General features: G+C 49.1%; 2 protein-coding genes across 5 annotated transcripts in view; one reads left to right on the forward strand and one right to left on the reverse strand.

Annotated features, from left to right (window-relative positions):
• Window positions 1-7: 7 nt before the first annotated feature.
• CTC1 (CST telomere replication complex component 1) overlaps window positions 8-21,279 on the forward strand; it is a 23,440-nt gene continuing 2,168 nt past the window's right edge. Inside the window, exons 1-21 of one of the 4 annotated variants that reach the window (XM_033184615.1) lie at window positions 25-211; window positions 5,224-5,387; window positions 10,888-11,125; window positions 11,275-11,486; window positions 11,978-12,122; window positions 13,460-13,744; window positions 13,843-13,971; window positions 14,516-14,748; window positions 14,875-15,052; window positions 15,146-15,346; window positions 16,941-17,067; window positions 17,497-17,611; window positions 17,747-18,071; window positions 18,159-18,248; window positions 18,503-18,696; window positions 19,285-19,373; window positions 19,468-19,642; window positions 19,964-20,041; window positions 20,496-20,640; window positions 20,736-20,800; window positions 21,050-21,215. In XM_033184615.1, coding sequence (XP_033040506.1) covers window positions 179-211; window positions 5,224-5,387; window positions 10,888-11,125; window positions 11,275-11,486; window positions 11,978-12,122; window positions 13,460-13,744; window positions 13,843-13,971; window positions 14,516-14,748; window positions 14,875-15,052; window positions 15,146-15,346; window positions 16,941-17,067; window positions 17,497-17,611; window positions 17,747-18,071; window positions 18,159-18,248; window positions 18,503-18,696; window positions 19,285-19,373; window positions 19,468-19,642; window positions 19,964-20,041; window positions 20,496-20,640; window positions 20,736-20,800; window positions 21,050-21,215 — 3,387 coding nt within the window. In that variant the 5' untranslated portion in view covers window positions 25-178. Of the gene's footprint in view, window positions 212-5,223; window positions 5,388-10,887; window positions 11,126-11,274; window positions 11,487-11,977; window positions 12,123-13,459; window positions 13,745-13,842; window positions 13,972-14,515; window positions 14,749-14,874; window positions 15,053-15,145; window positions 15,347-16,940; window positions 17,068-17,496; window positions 17,612-17,746; window positions 18,072-18,158; window positions 18,249-18,502; window positions 18,697-19,284; window positions 19,374-19,467; window positions 19,643-19,963; window positions 20,042-20,495; window positions 20,641-20,735; window positions 20,801-21,049; window positions 21,216-21,279 lie in introns of those variants that run through there. The other 3 variants (XR_004430838.1, XM_033184617.1, XM_033184616.1) reach the window with 3 other exon arrangements.
• Window positions 7,256-7,715, reverse strand: LOC117067730 (cytochrome c oxidase subunit 6B1-like). The gene has a single exon (XM_033184638.1). It carries the CDS (start codon window positions 7,677-7,679, stop codon window positions 7,416-7,418), a length of 264 nt encoding a protein of 87 aa, XP_033040529.1. The 5' UTR covers window positions 7,680-7,715; the 3' UTR covers window positions 7,256-7,415.

Below are 21,279 nucleotides of genomic sequence, written 5' to 3' on the forward strand. Positions count from 1 at the left end.
GGTATCAGGAGTTGGGATGGTGCACCGAGGCGCCTCGCAGTCTCCAGGGTGCGAGGTGGTAAGCAGCGAGAAGGAGCCGGAGGTGGCGACGAGACCCGTCCACCGGTGACGTCACCGAGCGTCCCCCCACCCCCCAAAGGAGCACCCGCACCTCCCGGGGGCGGAGCTCCGGCGCATCATGGCGGCTGGCTGGGCTCAGACCTCTTCCTCGGTGAGTGCTGCTATTCGTCCGTTCCTTTTTTCTTGTTTGTCACAGATATTCTTTCTCTTCCTATTTCCTCTGCCTTGTCTCTGTGGGCTCGCTGGCTGCGTCCGGACCATGGGTGAGGGGGTTGTGAGTCGGTCCGCTCCTACTTCTTACTGGTTCTGCGAATGTTTATTCCCTCATTCACGCGGCGCCCACTGTGAGCCTTAAACTGGCCTCCGTGCACTCTCTAGGGTTTAAGTCCGGTGGGAAACCAGGAGCAGGTTAATGGGGGAACTATGGGGCTGTGGGTTCCTGAAGAAGACCCTTGACGAGGCTGTAGGGGAAAGGGCAATCATAATAAGAAAAAGCGTCTGAGACCCGAAGTGCGTGTAGAAGGCAAAAAGCGCGGAAAGGGGCCGGGCGTGGTGGCTCACGCCTATAATCCCGGCACTTTGGGAGGCCGAGGCGGGCGAATCACTTGAGGTCAGGAGTTCGAGACCCGCCTGACCAACATGGTGAAACCCCATCTCTACTAAAAATACAAAAAATAGCCGGGCGTGGTGGCGCGCACCTGTAATCCCAGCTACTCAGAAAGCTGAGGCAGGAGAATCGCTTGAGCCTGGGAGACGGAGGTTGCAGTGAGCTGAGATTGTGCCACTGCACTCCAGCCTGGGCAACACAGCGAGACTCCGCCAAAAAAAAAAAAAAAAAAAAGCGCCGGAAGGGGTTTCAGGACGGAAGCAAACACATGTTCAAAGGCAGGAGGATAGAGCAGGTGTCTGCAAAACTCAAAAGTTCAATTGGATGGTGGTGGAGGGGTCAGAACTGACAGTTTTGTACCTCATGCTGAGCAGCAACTTTAACGTGAAGGTAGTTGGCGTGGTGGCACACTCCTGTAATCCCAGCTGTAATCCCAGCTGCTGGGGAAGCTGAGGCTGGAGAATCGCTTGACCCTGGGAAGTGAAGGTTGCAGTGAGCCGAGATCACACCACTGCACTCTAGCCTGGACGGCAGAGCTAGACTCCATCTCAAATAAATAAATAAATAATTAATTAATTATTAAATTAAAAGATGTTAAGAAAATACAATCTAAAGGATTGGGTTTGGTGTGTTTTTTTTTTTTTTTTTGAGAGACGGAGTCTAGCGTTGTCACCAGGCTGGAGGGCAATGACGCGATCTCAGCTCACTGCAACCTCTGCCTCCCAGGTTCAGCGATTCTCCTGCCTCAGCCTCCTGAGTAGCTGGGATTACAGGCATACAGGCACGTGCTGCCATGCCCAGCTAATTTTTATTATTATTATTTTTTAGTAGAGACGGGGTTTCACCATGTTAGCCAGGATGGTCTTGATCTCCTGACCTCGTGATCTGCCTGCCTCGGCCTCCCAAAATGCTGGGATTACAGGTGTGAGCCACCGCACCCAGCCAGGACTGGGACTTATGTAGGGAAAGGAAGGAGTTAAGGAGGACACCTAGGTTTCAGGATAGAACAACTATTTGGTTAAGGGTACTGTTTGCTAAGTTAGTGAACATAACACTAGAAGTGTTCTAGATAAGGAGAGGATTTTGTGAAAAGTTCAGTGTTGGGCATGTGTGCCGCCTGTGGGTTGGCCATGGAGAGTCTGGCAGATGGATAAGACTAAAGCTCAGGAATGAGATCTCAGCTAAAGTAGACATACAGAAACAATCATCATCTGGCCATGGCTGTTAACCCCATGCAGTGGTTGAGATAATTGTGGGAAAGCATATTGTGTTCTTAAACTTCAGCCTATATTAATCTGGGTCTTCCTCCCTCTTTTTTTTTTTTTTTTTTTTTTTGAGACAACGTCTTAACTCTGTCACCCAGGCTAGAGTGCAGTGGCACCATCCCAGCTCACTGAAGCCTCGACCTCCCTGGGCTCAAGCAATCCTCCCACCTCAGCCTCCCAAGTAGCTGGGACTACTGGCTGTGCTACCACGCCCAGCTAACCCGGCTAATTTTGAATTGTTTCAGAGTTTCACCATGTTGCCCAGGCTGGTCTCAACCTTCCCAGGCTCAGGTGATCCTCTCACCTCAGCCTCCTGAGTAGCTGGGACTATAGGCACGAGCCAGCACGCCCAGCTAATTTTTCTGTTTTTTGTAGAGACGGGTCTTTGCCTTGTTGCCCAGGCTAGTGGTGAACTCCTGGGCTCAAGCGATCTACCTTGACCGGGCAAAGTGCTGGGATTACAGGCGAGAGCCACCACATCCAGTCTGCTCCATTTTTACTCAGTAGATGAAAACATGAATTTACCTTTTTAACAAAACTTAGGTAATTTCACCTTATAGCCATGAGATCACTTTAAGAGACAATAGGATTCAGCGCACCAAGCAAAGGATAGGCCATCCGAGAAACGGAACTACAAAAGAATACTGGGAGAGGAAGACAAAAAGCGTGAGAGTGGGAACTTTGATGATGCTGGTGAGGCAACTCTGAATGAGGATATGGTCTGGTTTCTACAACTCTGACCTTGAATGAGTGTTTGGCTGAGGTGGGCTGAAGGTCAGTGGTAGGACTGTCCATAAGGATGCTGAAGACATCTAAAACTTGAAGCCTTGTTTTTTTTCCTTGTAACTTTTTTTTTAGATTCGGGTGACATGCGCAGGTTTATTATGTGGGTAACCTCATGTCACAGGGGTTTGGTATAAACATTATTTCGTCACCCCTATACTAAGCATAGTACTTGATGGGTATTTTTTCCGATCTCTCTCTTCCCACCCTCAAGTAGGCCCCAGTGTCTGTTATTTCCCTCTTTGTGTTCATGTGTTCCTGTTATTTAGCTCTCACTTATAAGTGGGAACAAACATGCAGTATTTGGTTTTGTGTTCTTGGGTTAGTTTGCTAAGGATGATGGTCTCCAACTGCATCCATGTTGTAGCAGAGGACATGATCTCATTCTTTTTTATAGCTGCATAGTGTTCCATGGTGTATATGTACCACATTTTCTTTATCCAGTCTACTGTTGATGGGCATTTAGGTTAAGACTGGCTTTTCTAGCTCTTTTCAAGCTCCTTAAGATTAGAAGAATGTGAAGGGCAGAGCCAGGCGCGGTGGCTCACGTGTGTAATCCTAGCACTTTGGGAAGCCAAGGCAGGCGGGTCACTTGAGTTCAGGAGTTCGAAACCAGCCTGGCCAACATGGTGAAACTTCGTCTCTACTAAAAATATAAAAAATTAGCTGGGCATGGTGGTGGATGCCTGTAATCCCAGCCACTTGGGAGGCTGAGACAGGAGAATCACTTGAACCCGGGAGGCGGAGGTTGCAGTGAGCCAAGATCGCACCACAGCACTCCAATCTGGGCGACAGAGCAAGACTCCATCTCAGAAAAAAAAACAGAATGTGAAAGATTGACCAGGATGTTAGTATATGAGCCTTGGAGGACCAGGGAAGGAGCTGTAATGGCTTAGAAGTAGCATTAAGGGAGAAGGATAAAGGACCTACTGTGTTAAAGCTGCCTGGCACTGGGAGGAGGCCAAACTGGTCCTTTTTCCTAAAGTTATCTACATATAATGGCAACTATGTGTCCAGAATCTGTGTCAGGTATACAAAGATAGTCCCTATCCTCCTCAGGAAGACCACACCTTTGCTGAAAAGACAACAGGAAATAAATCAAGTGAGGTTGTATCTTGCTTATATTTAGCTTGTGGGAAATGCATACATTTGAATAAAAAAATGATTAAAAGTTATATACTCTGCCTATGTTCTTTTTTTTTTTTTTTTTTTGAGACGGAGTCTCGCTCTGTTGCCCAGGCTGGAGTGCAGTGGCCGGATCTCAGCTCACGGCAAGCTCCGCCTCCCGGGTTTTACGCCATTCTCCTGCCTCAGCCTCCCGAGTAGCTGGGACTACAGGCACCCGCCACCTCGCCCGGCTAGTTTTTTGTATTTTTTAGTAGAGACGGGGTTTCACCATGTTAGCCAGGATGGTCTCGATCTCCTGACCTCGCGATCTGCCCGTCTCGGCCTCTCAAAGTGCTGGGATTACAGGCTTGAGCCACCGCGCCCGGCCGCCTATGTTCTTTTTATGTACTGTCTACTATTAGGCACTTATACATAGTATGGCACTACGTCCTATTCATTTTTGGTTTTGGTGTTTTTGAGACAATGTCTCACTCTGTCACCCAGGCCAGAGTGCAGTGGCGCCATCCGGGTTCACTGAAGTTTCAACCGCTCCAGGCTCTGGTGATCCTCGCACCTCAGCCTCCCGAGTAGCTGGAACCACAGGCATGTGCCACCACACCTGGCTTTGTGTATTTTTGTAGAGATATGATTTTGCCATGTTGTCCAGGCTGTTCTTGAACTCCTGGACTCGAGCAATCCACCCGCCTTGGCCTCCCAACGTGCTGGGATTACAAGCAGGAGCCACTGCACCTAGCCTGTCTTCTTTATGAATAATTTAAAGGATTGTTCAACAATGTTTTTGTCCATTCTCGCTTTTCAACGTACTGACTTTAGAACCAGATTCCATGTAAGAAGGGATGAGTACAAGTTTGTTAGAGAAAGGGGCAAGACCAAAACTGGATGGCCAGCTGTCTATGACATGGCTGGACTAAGACTTTTAAGGTTTCTTCAAGTTCTAAACTCCTTTACTTTTGATCTTCATTTCATGTGCCCTCTGGATATACTTTTCTTTTTTTTTTTTTTTTTTTTGAGACGGAGTTTTGCTCTTGTTGCCCAGGCTGGAGTGCAATGGCTCAATCTTGGCTCACCACAACCTCTGCCTCCCAGGTTCAAGCAATTCTCCTGTCTCAGCCTCCCAAGTAGCTGGGATTACAGGTGTGCACCACCACCCCCGGCTAATTTTGTGTTTTTAGTAGAGACAGGGTTTCACCATGTTGGTCAGTCTGGTCTTGAACTCCCAACCTCAGGTGATCTGCCTGCCTCAGCCTCCCAAAGTGCTGGGATTACAGGCGTGAGCCACTGCACCCGACCTGGATATTTTTTCCTAGTCTTTTATTCTTCCCAAGTTTCCTTGGGCGGGCCGGATAGTCAAGATGATTTAACTAAATTCACTTTCCTCAGGAACAAGCCTGGCTTGAGGATGCCCAGGTCTTCATCCAAAAGACCCTGTGTCCAGCTGTCAAGCAGCCTAATGTCCAGTTGACTCCATTGGTAATTGATTGTGTGAAGACTGTCTGGTTGTCCCAGGGAAGGAATCAAGGTTCTACACTGCCCCTCAGCTATAGGTAAGGAGAGGTGGCGGTTGTGGGGGCTGGGCAGGGGCGGGTACTGAATTCATGATTGAAAAGTAAGATTCTGTAGTTAGAAAAAGGGCAAGTGAGAGAGTGAGCAGAGGACAAGGTAGTCTAAACATACCCCTTCTGCAGAGCTTTTCTGTTCTAACACTATCAAGCTTTCCTTTTCCTGAAGTTCTCCCGAATTGGCTTAAGATTAAAGAAAAGGAGAAGAAGAGGGGAAGAGAGAAGGAAAATTTGGAAAAAGAGCTCTCCTAGTGTGGAAAGAGGCTAGTGTTATCTTTTTTTTTTTTTTTTTTGAGGTGGAGTCTTGCTCTGTCGCCCAGGCTGGAGTGCAGTGGCCGGAACTCAGCTCACTGCAAGCTCCGCCTCCCGGGTTCCCGCCATTCTCCTGCCTCAGCCTCCCGAGTGGCTGGGACTACAGGCGCCCGCCACCTCGCCCGGCTAGTTTTTTTTTTTTTTTTTTTTTGTATTTTTTAGTAGAGACGGGGTTTCACCGTGTTAGCCAGGATGGTCTCGATCTCCTGACCTCATGATCCGCCCGTCTCGGCCTCCCAAAGTGCTGGGATTACAGGCTTGAGCCACCACGCCGGGCCCGCTAGTGTTATCTTTATTTTGTGTATGAGGAAACAAAGATACAGAGAGCTGTTTGACATTACCAAGTGCAGACCATTGTGTTTAAGATGTGAGTTTTAGGGCTTCCGAGGGGGGGGGGGTGTGTGTGTGTGTGTGTATGTATGTGTGTATATATATATGTATATATGTGTATATATTTGTGTATATATGTATATGTACACATTTTTTTCTACACTACCATTTCCAAAAGTGTTCTAGGCAATGTTAGTAAAGCACAGTAAAAGGGGTTCATAGCTAAGTAAGTGTGAGGGAAATTGAATATGATAAAACTTCACTGGGAGAGTCATAGGGTTTATTAACGTATTAGAGGCTATGACAAGTCCTGCAAAAGAAGCCTATTTATCGCCTCATAGAAGTAATCACTATCGGCCAGGCACAGTGGCTCATACCTGTAATCCCAACACTTTGGGAGGCCGAGGCGGGTGGATCACCTGAGGTCAGCAGTTCGAGACCAGCCTGGCCAACATGGTGGAACACCTTCTCTACTAAAAATAAATACAAAAATTAGCCGGGCGTGGTGGTGGTCACCTGTAAAATCCCCAGCTACTCGGGAGGCTGAGGCAGGAGAATCGCTTGAACCCGGGAGGCAGAGGTTGCAGTGAGCCGAGGTCACACCATTGCACTGCAGCTGGGCGACAAGAGCGAAACTCTATATAAAAAAAAAAAGTAATCACTATCTTGTACATGGGATATATTATTCCAATAAATATTTTAATATTTTTACTACACATGCATCTATGCTTAAGCAATATAATGTAGAGTTTTGCACACATGTAGACCTTAAATAAATGATACCATACCCTATTTAAATACCCTCTGCAATTTGTTTTTCATTTTGTTTTTTTTGAGACGGTCTCGCTCTGTCCCCCAGGCTCTAGTGCAGTGGTGCAAACATGGCTCACAGCCTTTACCTCCTGGGTTCAAGCAGTTCTCCTGCCTCAGCCTCCCACATAACTAGGACCACAGGTGCATGCCACACTGGTCTTGAACCCCTAGGCTCAAGCAGTCCTCCTACCATGGCCTCCCAAGGTATTATAGGCATGAGCCACTGTGCCTGGCCTGCTTTTTTTTTTTCTTTTTTTTTTTTAAGACGGAGTCTCATTCTGTTTCCCAGGCTGGAGTGCAGTGGCACGATCTCAGCCCACTGCAACCTCTGCCTCCTGGGTTCCAGTGATTATCCTGCCTCTTGAGTAGCTGGAACTATGTGCCACCACACCAGCTAATTTTTGTTTGTTTCTTTTTTTTTTTTCACTTTTCCAATGAGTTTTTATTAGCAGGTAAGTCATGATTTAGGATCCCGGGGTGGGGGTCACTGGGTACTAGGTCCCCCTTCACCATCCTGGGAGAAGGACGGAGAACAGAGGAGAGGGAGGTGCAGCCAGTTCAGATCTTTCCGGGAAACGTGCCTTCAGCCTGTTGGTCATCCCAGTCTGTGACCCAGGATGTGGGGCAGAGGGACTGGTACACACACTGGTACCATTCACACGCAGAGATGTCGCCTCCTTTAGCCGTCATTGCCTTCTGACAGCGGTGGAGGTCCAGGTAGTTCTGCCAGCAGTTCCTGGTCTGGTTCTGGTTGGGGAAGCGGCTGTCAAAAGGGGCAGTCTTGTAGTTCTTGATTTTGGTCTCAATGTCTTCTTCCGCCATGGAGCTGAATCCTAAAGGCAGCCCAGATGCAACTTAATTTTTGTATTTTTTAGTAGAGACAGGGTTTCACCACATTGACCATGCTGGTCTCGAATTCCTGACCTCAGGTGATCCGCCGTCTTGGTCTTCCAGAGTGCTGGGATTATAGGTGTGAACCATTGCACCGAGCCACTACTTGCTTTTTGTGCTTAATATTATACTTCTTTTTTTGTTTGTGGTTGGTTGTTTTTTGTTTTTTGAGACGGAGTCTCACCCTGTCACCCAGGCTGGAGTGCAATGGCATCATCTCAGCTCACCACAAGTTCTACCTCCCAGGTTCAAGTGATTCTTCTGTCTCAGCCTTCCAAGATGCTGGGATTACAGATGCCTGCTATCACACCTGGCTAATTTTTGTATTTTTGCAGAGATGGGGTTTCACCATGTTGGCCAGGCTGGTTTCGAACTACTGACCTCAGGTGATCTGCCCACCTCAGCCTCCCAAAGTGCTGGGATTACAGGCATGAGCCACTGTGCCCGGCCGATAGTGTATGTGCATATCTTGAGCCTGTGTTTACCTTGGTTAAAAATTATTTTTATTTATTTTTGCCTATTTGGTAGGTATTAAATGATATTTTTGTTTTGTTAATTCCAAAGTAATTTTTTTTTTTTTGAGACGGAGTTTCGCTCTTGCCCAGGCTGGAGTACAGTGGCCCAGGCTGGAGTACAGTGTCGCGATCTCTGCTCACTGCAACCTCTGCCTCCCCGATTCAACCAGTTCTCCTGCCCCAGCCTGCCAAGTAGCTGGGATTACAGGCGCTTGCCAGCATGCCTGGCTAATTTTGTATTTTTGGTAGAGACGGGGTTTCACCATGTTGACCAGGCTGGTCTCAAACTCCTAACCTCAGGTGATCCTCCCTCCTTGGCCTCCCAGAGTGCTGGGATTACAGGCATGAGCCACTGTGCTTGGCCTAATTCCAAAGTAATTTCTGAGGATACTTGTACACAGGTTATTTTTTTTCCTTTTTATCATTTTATTTCACTGGACTGTTTTTCCTTTCTTTTCGTATAATTCTTGTCCACGTTAAGATTACTTTTTTTGGCTGGGTGCAGTGGCTCACACCTGTAATCCTAGCGCTTTGGGAGACTGAGACGGGCGGATCACGAGGTCAGGAGTTCGAGACCAGCCTGGCCAGCATGGTGAAACCTCGCCTACTAAAAATACAAAAAAATAGCCAGGCATGGTGGTGGGCGCCTGTAATCCCAGCTTCTTGGGATGCTGAGGCAGGAGAATTGCTTGAACCCAGGAGACGGAGTTGCAGTGAGCCGAGATCATGCCACTACACTCCAGCCTGGGCGACACAGCGAGACTGTGTCTCAAAAAAAAAAAGGAGATAGTTCTCTCTGGTTGCCTTTTCTTGGGCCTTCAGATAAGTAGGAAAACACAGAGAAAGAACATGGACTTTTGAATGAGACACGCCTGACTTTGCCACCCATGCCTCTGTGTACTGAGCCTCTGACTTTCCCCATTGATGATGTTTACAGAGTTTTGGGGAGAAGGAAATTCAATATTGAGCCTGACCAGACTCAGTATATTATAGTGTGCATGGCAGGGGCCAACATGTGTTAGTTTCTGTCTTTGCCCTGTGTCTTCTCCAAAGCCATTAGGGAAAGAGACCAGATGCAGAAGGGGAGTGGCTTTCTAGAACAGCATTCTCTCTCTCTCTCTTTTTTTTTTTTTTGAGACGGAATCTCGCTCTGTCGCCCAGGCTGGAGTGCAGTGGAGCCATCTCCGCTCACTGCAAGCTCCGCCGTCTTCCGGGTTCACGCCATTCTCCTGCCTCAGCCTCCCTGGAAGCTGGGACTACAGGCGCCCGCCACCACACCCAGCTAATTTTTTTGTATTTTTAGTAGAGACGGGGTTTCACGGGTTTGCCAGGATGATCTCGATCTCCTGACCCCATGATCTGCCCGCCTCGGCCTCCCAAAGTGCTGGGATTACAGGCATGAGCCACCGCGCCTGGCCCATTCTCTCTCTTTGATACTCATTTGTGCATAATGTTCTTGAGTCCAACAGGGAGGATTAATTGTGATGTTTTATAACTTGATCCTTTTCATTTCCACTGAAAAAAAGTCATGGGGGCCAGGCACGGTGGCTCACGCCTGTAATCCCAGCACTTTGGGAGGCTGAGGCAGATGGATCACCTGAGGTCAGGAGTTCGAGACCAGCCTGGCCAACATGGTGAAACCCCGTCTGGAGAGAGTTCAAGATTTTGGTCTTGATTTCCCTCCAGCCTGGGCGAAAGGGTGAGACTCTGTCTCAAAAAAAAAAAAAAAAAAAAAAAAAAATCAGGGGAATACAAGCAAGTGAGAATAATGGTATTACAGAAAGGTGAATTTATCACAACTTGATAATTTAACTATTATTTGTATCACATCCAACACCCACGTCTCAGCCTCAGCTTCCCCCCTAGTCTCTAGGACTGTGCTATTCTAGACTAGAAAGGAACTTGGCTGGCGTCATTGTAGTTGGACCCTTAGATGCCTAAGTGGTCCCATTAAGTTCTCTCTGGAGCTAAGAGCTGAGATGCTTTCAAGAGAATTGCCTTTGTTATTTACAAAGTGTTCTCCCCACACATTCATTTTTCAGGCCACTCATGCATTCCTATTTCATTTCTCTGGGTCCTCTCCCTGGCACCATCTTGTTGAAGATACTGTTCAGCACAGAACTGGACTCAGATCCCATCCTTATTTTCTTTTTCCTTTTTTTTTTGAGACAGAGTCTCACTCTGTTGCCCAAGCTGGAGTGCAATGGCGTGATCTCGGCTCACTGCAACCTCCATCTCCTGGGTTCAAGCAATTCTCCTGCCTCAGCATCCCAAGAAGCTGGGGTTACAGGTGCCCACCACCATGCCCAGCGAATTTTTTGTATTTTTAGTAGAGATGGGGTTTCACTATGTTGGCCAGGCTGGTCTCAAACTCCTGACCTCAGGTGATCCACCCGCCTCGGCCTCTCCAAGTGCTAGGATTACAGGTGCAAGCCACTGCGCCCTCCCGCATCCTTATTTTCTTAGGCCTTTAGCCCCAGGTTTTACCCCTTTAATCAAACTCACCTCTTAGTCCATGTTCCCCTGCAACCTTTCCTTGGGCTCTTGAGAGTTTGTCAGGGTTGAGGTTTACCTACTAGGCTTGGACCTGTGTTTGCAGGACCTCTGTTCCCTTCACTCTACAGCTTCGTCTCAGTACAGGACCTCAAGACTCACCAGCATCTCCCATGCTGTAGCCATCTGTCCTGGAGCAGTACTGCATACCAGGCCTGGGCCCAAGAGGCTGGACCAAATGGAAACCCCCTGCCCCGAGAGCAGCTGTTGCTTTTAGGGACACTAACAGACCTACGGGGGGACTTGGAACAAGAGTGCAGGAACGGAAGCCTCTATGTGAGAGATAACACTGGCGTCCTGAGCTGTGAGGTGAGTGGAAGGTGGAGGTCAGATGCCTCAGATCCTGACAAGAATGGTGTCCAAGGATCAAGACAATTAAGTCTCTGAGGAAACAGACGGGGAGGTGGGTGGATAGGGTGCTAAGGTCCTGATTAACCCTTGCTCTTGGTCTTTTTTAGCTCATCGACCTGGACCTTTCTTGGTTGGGCCATCTTTTTCTGTTCCCCCATTGGAGTTACCTCCCTCCTGCCAGGTGGAATTCCTCAGGGGAGGGGCATTTGGAGCTGTGGGATGGCCCTGTGCCAGTGTTTCCTTTGACCATCAGTCCTGGCCCGCTCACTCCTATACCTGTCCTCTACCCAGAAAGTGCTTCCCGCCTGCTCAGGCTCAGGTAATTTCCCCCTCTAGGCATGGCGGGGGCACTGTGAAATTGGAGGCTGATGGTGGGTCAGTGGAGGGAGAGAAAGAAGGGCATTGATAGTAATATAGATGGAATGTTCCAAATCAAGGAAATGATGGGCTTTGAATGTTAAGAAGGTAAAGAGAAGGGTTTTTCAAGGCATCTGTGCCTTATCTAATGGGGGCAAGAGAATTTTGAAGGTTTGTAGCATACCTAGCTTTGGGCTGTGGACATTTTGTATCACTACCAGGTTATTCTTTACTGTGGAAGGGACAGCATTTATAGGGAAAAAGAAGAGAAATAAAGATGACTGCTTCTTTTTTTTTTTTTCTTTTTGAGACGGAGTTTCACTCTTGCTGCCCAGGCTGGAGTTCAATGGCGTGATCTCAGCTCACTGCAACCTCTGCCTTCCAGGTTCAAGTGATTCTCTTCCCTCAGCCTCCTGAGTAGCTGGGATTACAGGGCTTTTTCTTCCTTCTTAGAAACAAGCTCAGAGGTGTGCAGCGAAACCTGGCTGGGAATCTGGTTCAATTGAGTGCTCTGGTGAAAAGTAAGCAGAAAGCTTACTTCATCCTGTCTCTTGGTAGATCAGACCCAGCTGACACCCACGTGTCTGTCATCGTGCAGGTGAGGATTGGGGTCATTTCAGCCATGGAAGTGGGGGAGGGTGTTAGAACTTTCAATAGGAAAGATAACATCATAGGAGAGGCCATGTAGGAAAGGAGGACAGTTGGGGAAAGCTGTTTTCTGGAATAGCGCTGTTGGGAGAAGATTCCAGGAAATGTTTGTGCATAGAGGAAATAGACTTTCCGCTTTGCAATTCACTTAAGCACACAGCTTTTAGATTGTATGTGACCTTTTAAAAAACTGCCACACTCACTTGTGGAAGATGACCAAAGAAATCGTTCATCTTAATACCATTGAGACATTGAATACAGGCATAAAAAAAAAACAACTTGGCTGGGCGCAGTGGCTCAAGCCTGTAATCCCAGCACTTTGGGAGGCCGAGACGGGCGTATCACGAGGTCAGGAGATCGAGACCATCCTGGCTAACACGGTGAAACCCATCTCTACTAAAAAATACGAAAAGCTAGCCGGGCGAGGTGGCGGGTGCCTGTCGTCCCAGCCACTCGGGAGGCTGAGGCAGGAGAATGGCGTGAACCCGGGAGGCGGAGCTTGCAGTGAGCTGAGATCCGGCCACTGCACTCCAGCCTGGGCGACAGAGCGAGACTCCGTCTCAAAAAAAAAAAAAAAAAAAAAAAAAACAACAACTTGGTACTTACTGTTGACTCTTTTTGCATCAACTGGTACAATTTTATTTTCATAATTTCAGCTTTTAGACTCAGGTGTATGTGCTTGTTTATTAGCTGGGGATATTTTGTGATTCTGAGGTTTGGGGTATGATCGATCCTTTTACCCAGGTACTGAGCATAGTACCCAAGGTAGAAATTGTAAATCATTAATTTTTATTCTAACCATTGTTTTATGACATATAAGTATCTGAATAATGTTTCTTTTCCTTTTTATAAAAAATTTAAAAATATGTGTATTTTGTAGAAATAGGGTCTCGGTATGTTGGAGAAGAACAGTTTATTATACTTCCCTTGATACCAGTCCCAATACTGTATACATATCTACTCAATACATATGGATTACATGAATGAATGTTGTTTGTGTGTTATGAGGTGGGATAGGGCACACTTTTCTCAATGGAATATTTATGTATTTTGAAGGAAGTTTTAGGGATGGTTTGTATGTTGGGGAAGTGGTTAGGAAATATTTGGCATCTCCTGTGAGAGAGGAGAGACGCTAAGATTGAATGGGCAGACATAAGGAAGATAGAGAAGTGAGGAGAGACTCACAGCGGGCAGGTCTCTGAGTTCAAATCGTGAGGGAAAGGGACTCTGTCAGAGTGGCAGTGTTGGGGTCTCTTGGGCCACATTGCCTGTCTCTGCACAAGCCAGGTCCCTGCCCAGCTGGTGTGGCACAGAGCCCTTCGGCCTGGTACAGCCTATGTGCTGACAGAACTGCGAGTGTCCAAGATCCGTGGCCAGCACTACCATGTTTGGATGACCAGTCAGTCCTCCCGTTTGTTGCTGCTGAAACCAGAACATGTGCAGGAGCTGGAACTGGAGCTGGAAGGACCCCTCTTAGAGGCTGATCCCAAGCCACTCCCCATGCCCAGCGTTTCCGAGGACGAGAACGATCCAAAAGGTCTTGTCCGGTATTCTAAACTCCTATCCTATTCGGTGAGCACAGGGAGAGATCCTAGAGCTTGAGGGGCCGGAAATGTGGGTCTTCAAAGAGGAAGAAAATAGCGGTCAACTGGACCTCGGCCTGTTTGCAGGGAGCAGTCACTGGCGTGTTGAATGAGCCAGCTGGCCTCTATGAGCTGGATGGGCAGCTGGGGCTCTGCCTTGCCTACCAGCAGTTCCGTGGCCTCAGGCGGGTGATGCGACCAGGAGTGTGTCTGCAGGTATGTGAGATCAGGGCTGATAATGAAAAGAGACCTCTGCAGCTTCTCTTACCTTCATGGGCTCCTTTTCTGCAGCAGGGTGGTTATATAGAAATACAGAAATAAAAAGTATGTGTTGGGGGTCACTTTTGTTAAGGATAACTTGGACAAAAGTTTACATCAAAAAGGAGTAGAGTCTTGGGCACTGTGAGGGAGTTGTGGCCAGAGCATCTCCTTTAGCGAAGGGCCTTTCACCTGGAGGAGGAGATGGCTGAAGCACAGGTCTGGGGCCGGGATGATCCCAGGCGACCTGGTGAGAAGCCTCAGCCATGTCTGTTCATCCTGGAGCCACCCAGCCCACAACAAGACTGAGTGGAGCTCATGGGAGATGAAGGCTGACCGCAGTGGGAGTGGGTTGTAATAGACAGCAAGGCCAGCCTCCGTGGGAGAAATTGTTTTCCTTCTTCCTGGAACCCAGGCAGTGGCAAAGTGCGGTGACCTTTGCCTGGGTTCATTGAGTTGGGGGCTTCATCTCTGCTTTTTCATTTTCTCTGCTTTCCCCCAGCTCCAGGATGTTCACCTGCTCCAGTCAGTGGGTGGGGGGACAAGAAGGCCAGTGCTCGCCCCCTGCCTCCGTGGCGCTGTTCTGCTTCAAAGCTTCTCTCGTCAGAAGCCGGGGACTCACTCATCCCGTCAAGCCTACGGGGCCTCCCTGTATGAGCAGTTGGTGTGGGAACGTCAGTTAGGACTTCCCCTCTACCTGTGGGCTACCAAGGCCCTGGAGGAGCTGGCCTGCAAGTGAGGAGGCTGAGGGCCCAGGGCGGGAAGGCAGTGGGAGTAGCACACTTCCTTGGCAAGGAGAGCAGGATTCTTGAAGAGACAGGCTCTTCAGGGGAAGTGACTGCGCTGCTTTTCCTGGCCAAGGCTGTGTCCCCATGTGCTGAGACACCACCAGTTCCTGCAGCATTCCTCTCCTGGGAGCCCCGGGCTGGGACTGCAACTCCTGGCTCCTACCCTGGATCTTCTAGCTCCGCCAGGCAGCCCTGTTCGGAATCCACACAGTGAGATCCTTGAAGAGCCACATCACTGTCCCCTCCAGAAAGTATGAGGATGTGGGGGAAGGATGGTGGCAGAACACCGGAGGACACCTGGGGCCCATGGGACACACTCCCGATTTCTCTTCCCTCCTTGACAGTACACTCGGCTGCAGACTCCCTCCTCCTTCCCCACTCTGGCCACCCTGAAAGAGGAAGGACAGCGTAAGGCCTGGGCCTCCTTTGACCCTAAGGCCCTTCTGCCCCTCCCGGAGGCCTCCCACCTGTCCAGCTGCCAACTCAATCGCCGCCTGGCTTGGTCCTGGCTCTGTGTGCTGCCCTCTGCCTTCCATCCAGCCCAGGTAAGGGGGACCCTTGGAGGACTCAGGGGACTTCCTTTTTTTTTTTTTTTTTTTTTAAGAGACGGCTAGTTTTTTCTGTATTTTTTTAGTAGAGACGGGGTTTCACCATGTTAGCCAGGATGGTCTCGATCTCCTGACCTCGTGATCCACCCGTCTCGGCCTCCCAAAGTGCTGGGATTACAGGCTTGAGCCACCTCACCCGGCCACTTCCTTTTTTTGTCATCCTTATTGCCACGATCCTAGTCTCGGTTACTATCATTTTTTTGTCATTTTGACTACACTAGCCTTCTAAGCAGACCACTTCATCTGTTGTTGGCCCCTCCAGTTCATTCTCTCTGCAGCAACTAGAAAGGAGGGATATGCCAGGCACAGTGGCTCATGGCTGTAATCCCAACACTTTGGGAGGCTAAGGCATGAGGATCACTGGAGCCCGGGAGTTTGAGACCAGCCTGGGTAGAGACGTTGTTGCCACAAAAATTTTGTTGTAATTAGGTGTGGTGACACGTGCCTATGGTCCCAGCTACTCAGGAGGCTGAGGTAAGACCGCTTGAGCCTGAGAGATCAAGGATATAGTGAGCCAAGATCACACCACTGCACTCTAACCTGGGCAACAGAGCAAGATTCAGGGAAAAAAAAAAGGAAGTTAAAAAAAGTGAAACTTGTATTACAGAACTCTCTTGTTTAAATCCTTTTTTTCGAGACAGGATCTTGCTCTGTAGCCCAGGCTAGAGTGCATTGGCACAATCATGGCTCATTGCAGCCTCGACCTCCCAGGTTCAAGTGATCCTCCCACCTCAGCCTCCCAAGTAGCTGAGACTACGGGCATTCACCACCATCCCTGGCTAATTTTCTTTTTTTGTGTTTTTGGAACAGAGTCTTGCTCTGTCACCCAGGCTAGAGTGCAGTGGCTCTATCTTGGCTCACTGCAACCTTGCGTCCTGGGCTCAAGCAGTCCTCCCACCTCAGCCTCCCGAGTAGCTGGGACTATGGGCATCCATCACCACGTCCAGCTAATTTTTGTGTTTTTGTAGAGATGGGATTTTGCCATGTTTCCCAGGCTGGTCTTGAATTCTTGGACTTGAGTGATCTGCCTGCCTCAGCCTCCCAGAGTGCTGGGATTACAGGCATGAGCCACTGTACCCAGCCTGGGTTAATTTTTACATTTTTTGATTTTTAGAGATGGGGTCTCTCTATGTTGGCAGGCTGATTTCCTCCTCCTGAGCTCAAATGATCCTTCTGCCTTGGCCTCCCAAAATGCTAGGATTACAGGCGTGAGCCACTGCACCCAGCTTAAATTCTTTGCATGCCTCTCCCAGTGCATATAAAATAAAATCAAACGTCTCATTGTGTCCTATAAGATCCCGCATGGCCTCTTACCTGTAACCTCTATTTGTACCCTTTCTCTTCTACAAAATGTGCGAATGCATGTGTGTTTTTTTGTCTGTCTTCCTCACTTGAATGTAAGTTCTTTGGAATCAGAGACATGCCTTTTTTGTTCACTTTGTAGCTTTACCATGTAATACAGCATCTGGCAAATAGTAGATGCTCAGTATTTGCTGAATAAACATTTGGTAACTGAACCTTCATCTTGCAGGTTTTACTTGGGGTTCTGGTAGCTTCATCTCATAAAGGTTGTCTGCAACTTCGGGACCAAAGTGGCTCCTTGCCCTGCCTGCTCCTGGGCAAGCACTCTCAACCCCTCAGTGACCCACGGCTGATAGGTTTGGAGTTCAGATGTGGAAAGAAGATGGTGGTGGGGTGGTGGTTCTCACAGCCGGGGGATCCTGGGAGGAAAAGTCTGCTGGGATTTACTAGAGATGCTGAAGTGACACATGTCAATCAACAACTTCTGGGAGACGGGTATGGCAGGCTGAGAGCAGGAGCAAGAAGACCCCTAGCCAGAATTTCCAGCACGCATTTCCCCACCATAGCTCCTAACATGCACTCCAGGATTACAACTGTGTCTCCTCCATTCTTAGTTTGGAGAGAAGGTGTCACCCCCTAAGGTGGGGGTCAGGTGTGGGCTTTCATGTCATGTTAGGGCAGCAGCTCTGGCCTGGGATGGGCAGTGAGACTGGTAGGAGGGTCTGCCTTGCAACCCACCCCACAGGTCTCCTTTCTTGTCAAGATAGAAAACTTTCTTCCTCTAGGCTGCCTGGTGAGGGCAGAGAGGTTTCAGCTGATCATAGAGAGGGACGTGAGAAGCAGCTTCCCTTCCTGGAAGGAGCTGAGCACGCCAGGCTTCATCCAGAAGCAGCAGGCCAGGTTGGCTGCTTGGGGTCATGGTTGTCCTGAGTCTTGGGGGGGAAGGAAGGGCCTGGTGAAAGGAGTGGGACTCTGGGGACCAAAATACCCAATGCCTGCATCACTAAGAAATCTATTCCTTGTCTCTCCCAACAGAGTCTATGTCCAGTTCTTTCTGGCTGATGCCCTGATCCTGCCTGTGCCCAGACCCTCCCTTCATTCAGCAACACCCTCAATACCTCAGACAGATCCCACCGGCCTGGAGGGACCCCACCTAGGACAGAGCCGACTCTTTCTGCTCTGCCACAAGGAGGCCCTCATGAAGCGGAATTTTTGTGTCTCTCCAGGAGCAAGTCCAGAGGTGCCCAAGCCCACCCTCAGTTTCTGTGTGTTGGGGAGCTGGCTTGGGGGCACCCAGAGGAAGGAGGGGACTGGATGGGGGCTGCCCCAGCCCCAGGGAAATGATGACAAGGATCAGAAGGTAAACTGGGACTCCAGGGACCCAGGACCTGACCTGTGCCCTGAGTCTCTAGCTGGGACCCCAGCACTTTGCTCTCCATCCTCACAGGTTCACCTCATTTTCTTTGGCGCTTCAGTCCGCTGGTTTGAGTTCTTGCACCCGGGGCAAGTGTACCGACTCGTAGCTCCTGGCCCCCCTGTGAGTGCCCTACTTCATCATTCCTTTCCCCAGAAAGCTTTTTTGGGGTTGGGGTCTAAAGAGGGCATGCCAGTGCCTGGTCACTCTAGGCCTTCTGGAAGAAGGCTGGACTTAGATATACCAGAAAGCCTGTGTGTGTTGACACACTTCCTTCTCCATGTTCCAGAAAGAACAAAATTGGGTCAGAATATTTTGTGAGCCTCCCACTGGACTAGCACACACTCTCAGACAGTCGTCTTCCCATTTCTGCGCAGACACCAATGTTGTTTGAGAAGGATGGTTCATCCTGCATATCTCGGCGTCCTCTGGAGTTGGCTGGCTGTGCATCCTGCCTCACTGTCCAGGACAACTGGACTCTGGAGCTTGAAAGCTCCCAGGACATCCAAGATGTGCTGGATGCAAGCAAGGCATTGCCTGAATCCTCACTGACCGACCTGCTCAGTGACAAGTAAATGTCCACCAAGCCCCTCTGGTTAATTTGGCCACTTTTTCTTCTCACAAGCTAGCTGGGTTTGGTGAAGACTTCATTTTCTTTTGCAGTAGGTATTTCTTTTGTTATTTTTTTTTAAGACAGAGTCTTGCTCTGTTACCTAGGCCAGAGTGCAATGGCCTGATCTCAGCTCACTGAAACCTCTACTTCTCCTGTTCAAAGGATTCTCCCACTTCAGCCTCCCAAGTAGCTGGGATTATAGGGGTGCATGCCACTACGCCCAGCTAATTTTTTTGTATTTTTAGTAGAGACAGGGTTTCGCCATGTTGGCCAGGCTGGTCTCGAGCTCCCACCTCAGTCTCCCAAGTGCTGGGATTTAGGGGCGTGAGCCACCTTATGCGGGTTTCGAATGATCTGCCACAACCCTCTTTTTCCCATAGGCTGTGTTTCTCTTAGTGTGCAGTGTGGCGGAGCTCACGGTTTTTCAGGACTTTATGTATGAAATTCTAGCAGATACTTTAGTTCCATTTTCTGCCTTGGATCTGACTGTCTCCACTCTGTGCTTTCTTATGCCTCCATTCACAGTGTATTTCCCTGACCTTCCAGTTTCACAGATTCCTTGGTGTCTTTCTCTGCTGAGATTTTGTCACGGACACTTTGTGAACCCCTTGTGGCCTCTCTCTGGATGAAGCTGGGTAATGAACCTTCCTTTGTGGGGAAAGTATGAAATAGAGTGATGGGCCTTTGTGGACTTCACAGATCCTACTAACACCCACTTTCCTTCTGTAGGGAACACAGGGGCCATGAGAAGGTGTGTGAAGCTAACCGTCGCTCTTGAGACTGCTGACTGTGAATTCCCCCCTCACCTGGATGTATATATCGAAGACCCCCACTTGCCTCCCTCACTAGGACTCCTTCCAGGAGCCCGGGTCCACTTTAGCCAGCTGGAGAAAAGGGTTTCCAGGTGAAGATGTGTAGTGTCACCTGCCTCCTCTTGCTATTGATGTAGCTCTCTGGAATGTCCATCCCTGCTTAACTTTGCTACAGCAACCCCTTCTCTTTCATACAGCTTTCCATATATCAGTCTGCGATTTGTGCCCAGTACCCTCATGAGGTATTGCAGTCTGGTCCTCCTCCTAGTCTTCCCCTAGCTTTGGTAGGGCCATAGCCAGGGTATGTCCCTCAGGGGGAGTGGCCAATCTGTGGTGCTTGATCTCTGAGTCCCAGCTTCTACTCCAATTTGCCTTGTCTTCCTGTTCACTCACTATTCCTCTTCCACTTGCAGATCTCACAATGTTTATTGTTGTTTCCGGTCATCCACTTATGTGCAGGTCCTGAGTTTTCCCCCTGAGACCACCATCAGGTCAGTGCCCAGACCCCAACCCCTAAACTTCCTGGCTTCACATCTGCATCTCCCACATGTCCCTGGTTCTGAAGATTTTGCCATCACTACAGTCTTCTCCAATCCCAACAAAATGTGTTGAGTTAGAGGAGCTCCTCTACCCCAAATAAAAAACGCTCTGTGCCTATCATTGTACCCAGAATCATTTAGTGTTCTAGGCTTTTAAAGGCTTTTCAGTCTAACATGCAAATGTTTCTTGGCTAACATCATGGTGTTCAAACCTGAAAAATAAGCAATGACTATCAGAGCTCAGGAATTAAAATGGGGGCAGGGGATGGGGCTTCTAGGAGCACAGGGAACCCACTGCTGTCCCCATCGTGTTGCCCTGTATGTCCTTCTAGACCCACCTTGCTTTCAGAACCCCTTTGCCTGTTGTGTTTCTTGACCCTGTGTCTGTGTCTCTGTATTTATTTAGCGTTCCCCTGCCCTACATCTACCTGGCTGAACTTCTGCAGGGTGGTCAGTCCCCATTCCAGGCCACTACCTCTTGCCATATTGTCTCCGTCTTCAGCCTTCAGCTCTTCTGGGTGTGTGCTTACTGTACCAGCATCTGCCCCCAGGTAAGGGAGGGAAGGAACAGGCTGAACTGGGTATGGAGTGCCAGAGGGATGTGATGGGACCAAGAGGACTTTTCCAACCACTGTGTTCATCTCAGGGAAAGTGCAGTCGCCTGGGCCCTACGTGCCCTACACAGACATCTGTAAGCCAGGCCACCATCAGGTAAGAGCACAAGGCAGGCACCCATTGTGCCATTTTCTTACTAGACCACTTTGTCTATCTGCAATTTCTACATTAGCATAATTCCTGGCTCATGAGAATTGCTGAATATTTTTTGAACGAATGAATGAGGGTAAGCTCCTAAATCTTTGAGCCAAAGACTGCAAACAGCGGGGAGGGAGGTATATTGGGTCCGGGGTGTTGGCAAACTGGGTTGCTGTAGGCGTTTGTATTTCGTCCTTCCCCCCATAGGCTCCTGGTGGAGGACGGGACTGCCGAAGCTGTGGTGACCTGTAGGAATCACCATGTAGCAGCAGCCCTAGGGCTGTGTCCTAGAGAGTGGGCCTCCCTCCTGGAGTTCGTCCGAGTGCCGGGCCGAGTGGGCTTGCAGTTTGCAGGGCCTGGAGCCCAGCTTGAGGTGTGATGTGGCTGGGAGGGAGGGACTCAGTATACCCAGATTCCTGGGCTTTTGGCAGAGGATT

Source organism: Trachypithecus francoisi, unplaced genomic scaffold, assembly GCF_009764315.1.
Source record: "Trachypithecus francoisi isolate TF-2019V2 unplaced genomic scaffold, Tfra_2.0 Lachesis_group20, whole genome shotgun sequence".
NCBI classification, from domain to species: domain Eukaryota; kingdom Metazoa; phylum Chordata; class Mammalia; order Primates; family Cercopithecidae; genus Trachypithecus; species Trachypithecus francoisi.

Excerpts from the sequence above, each read along its gene's own strand:
- LOC117067730 (XM_033184638.1), bottom strand. The coding sequence starts at position 7,679 with ATGGCGGAAGAAGACATTGAGACCAAAATCAAGAACTACAAGACTGCC.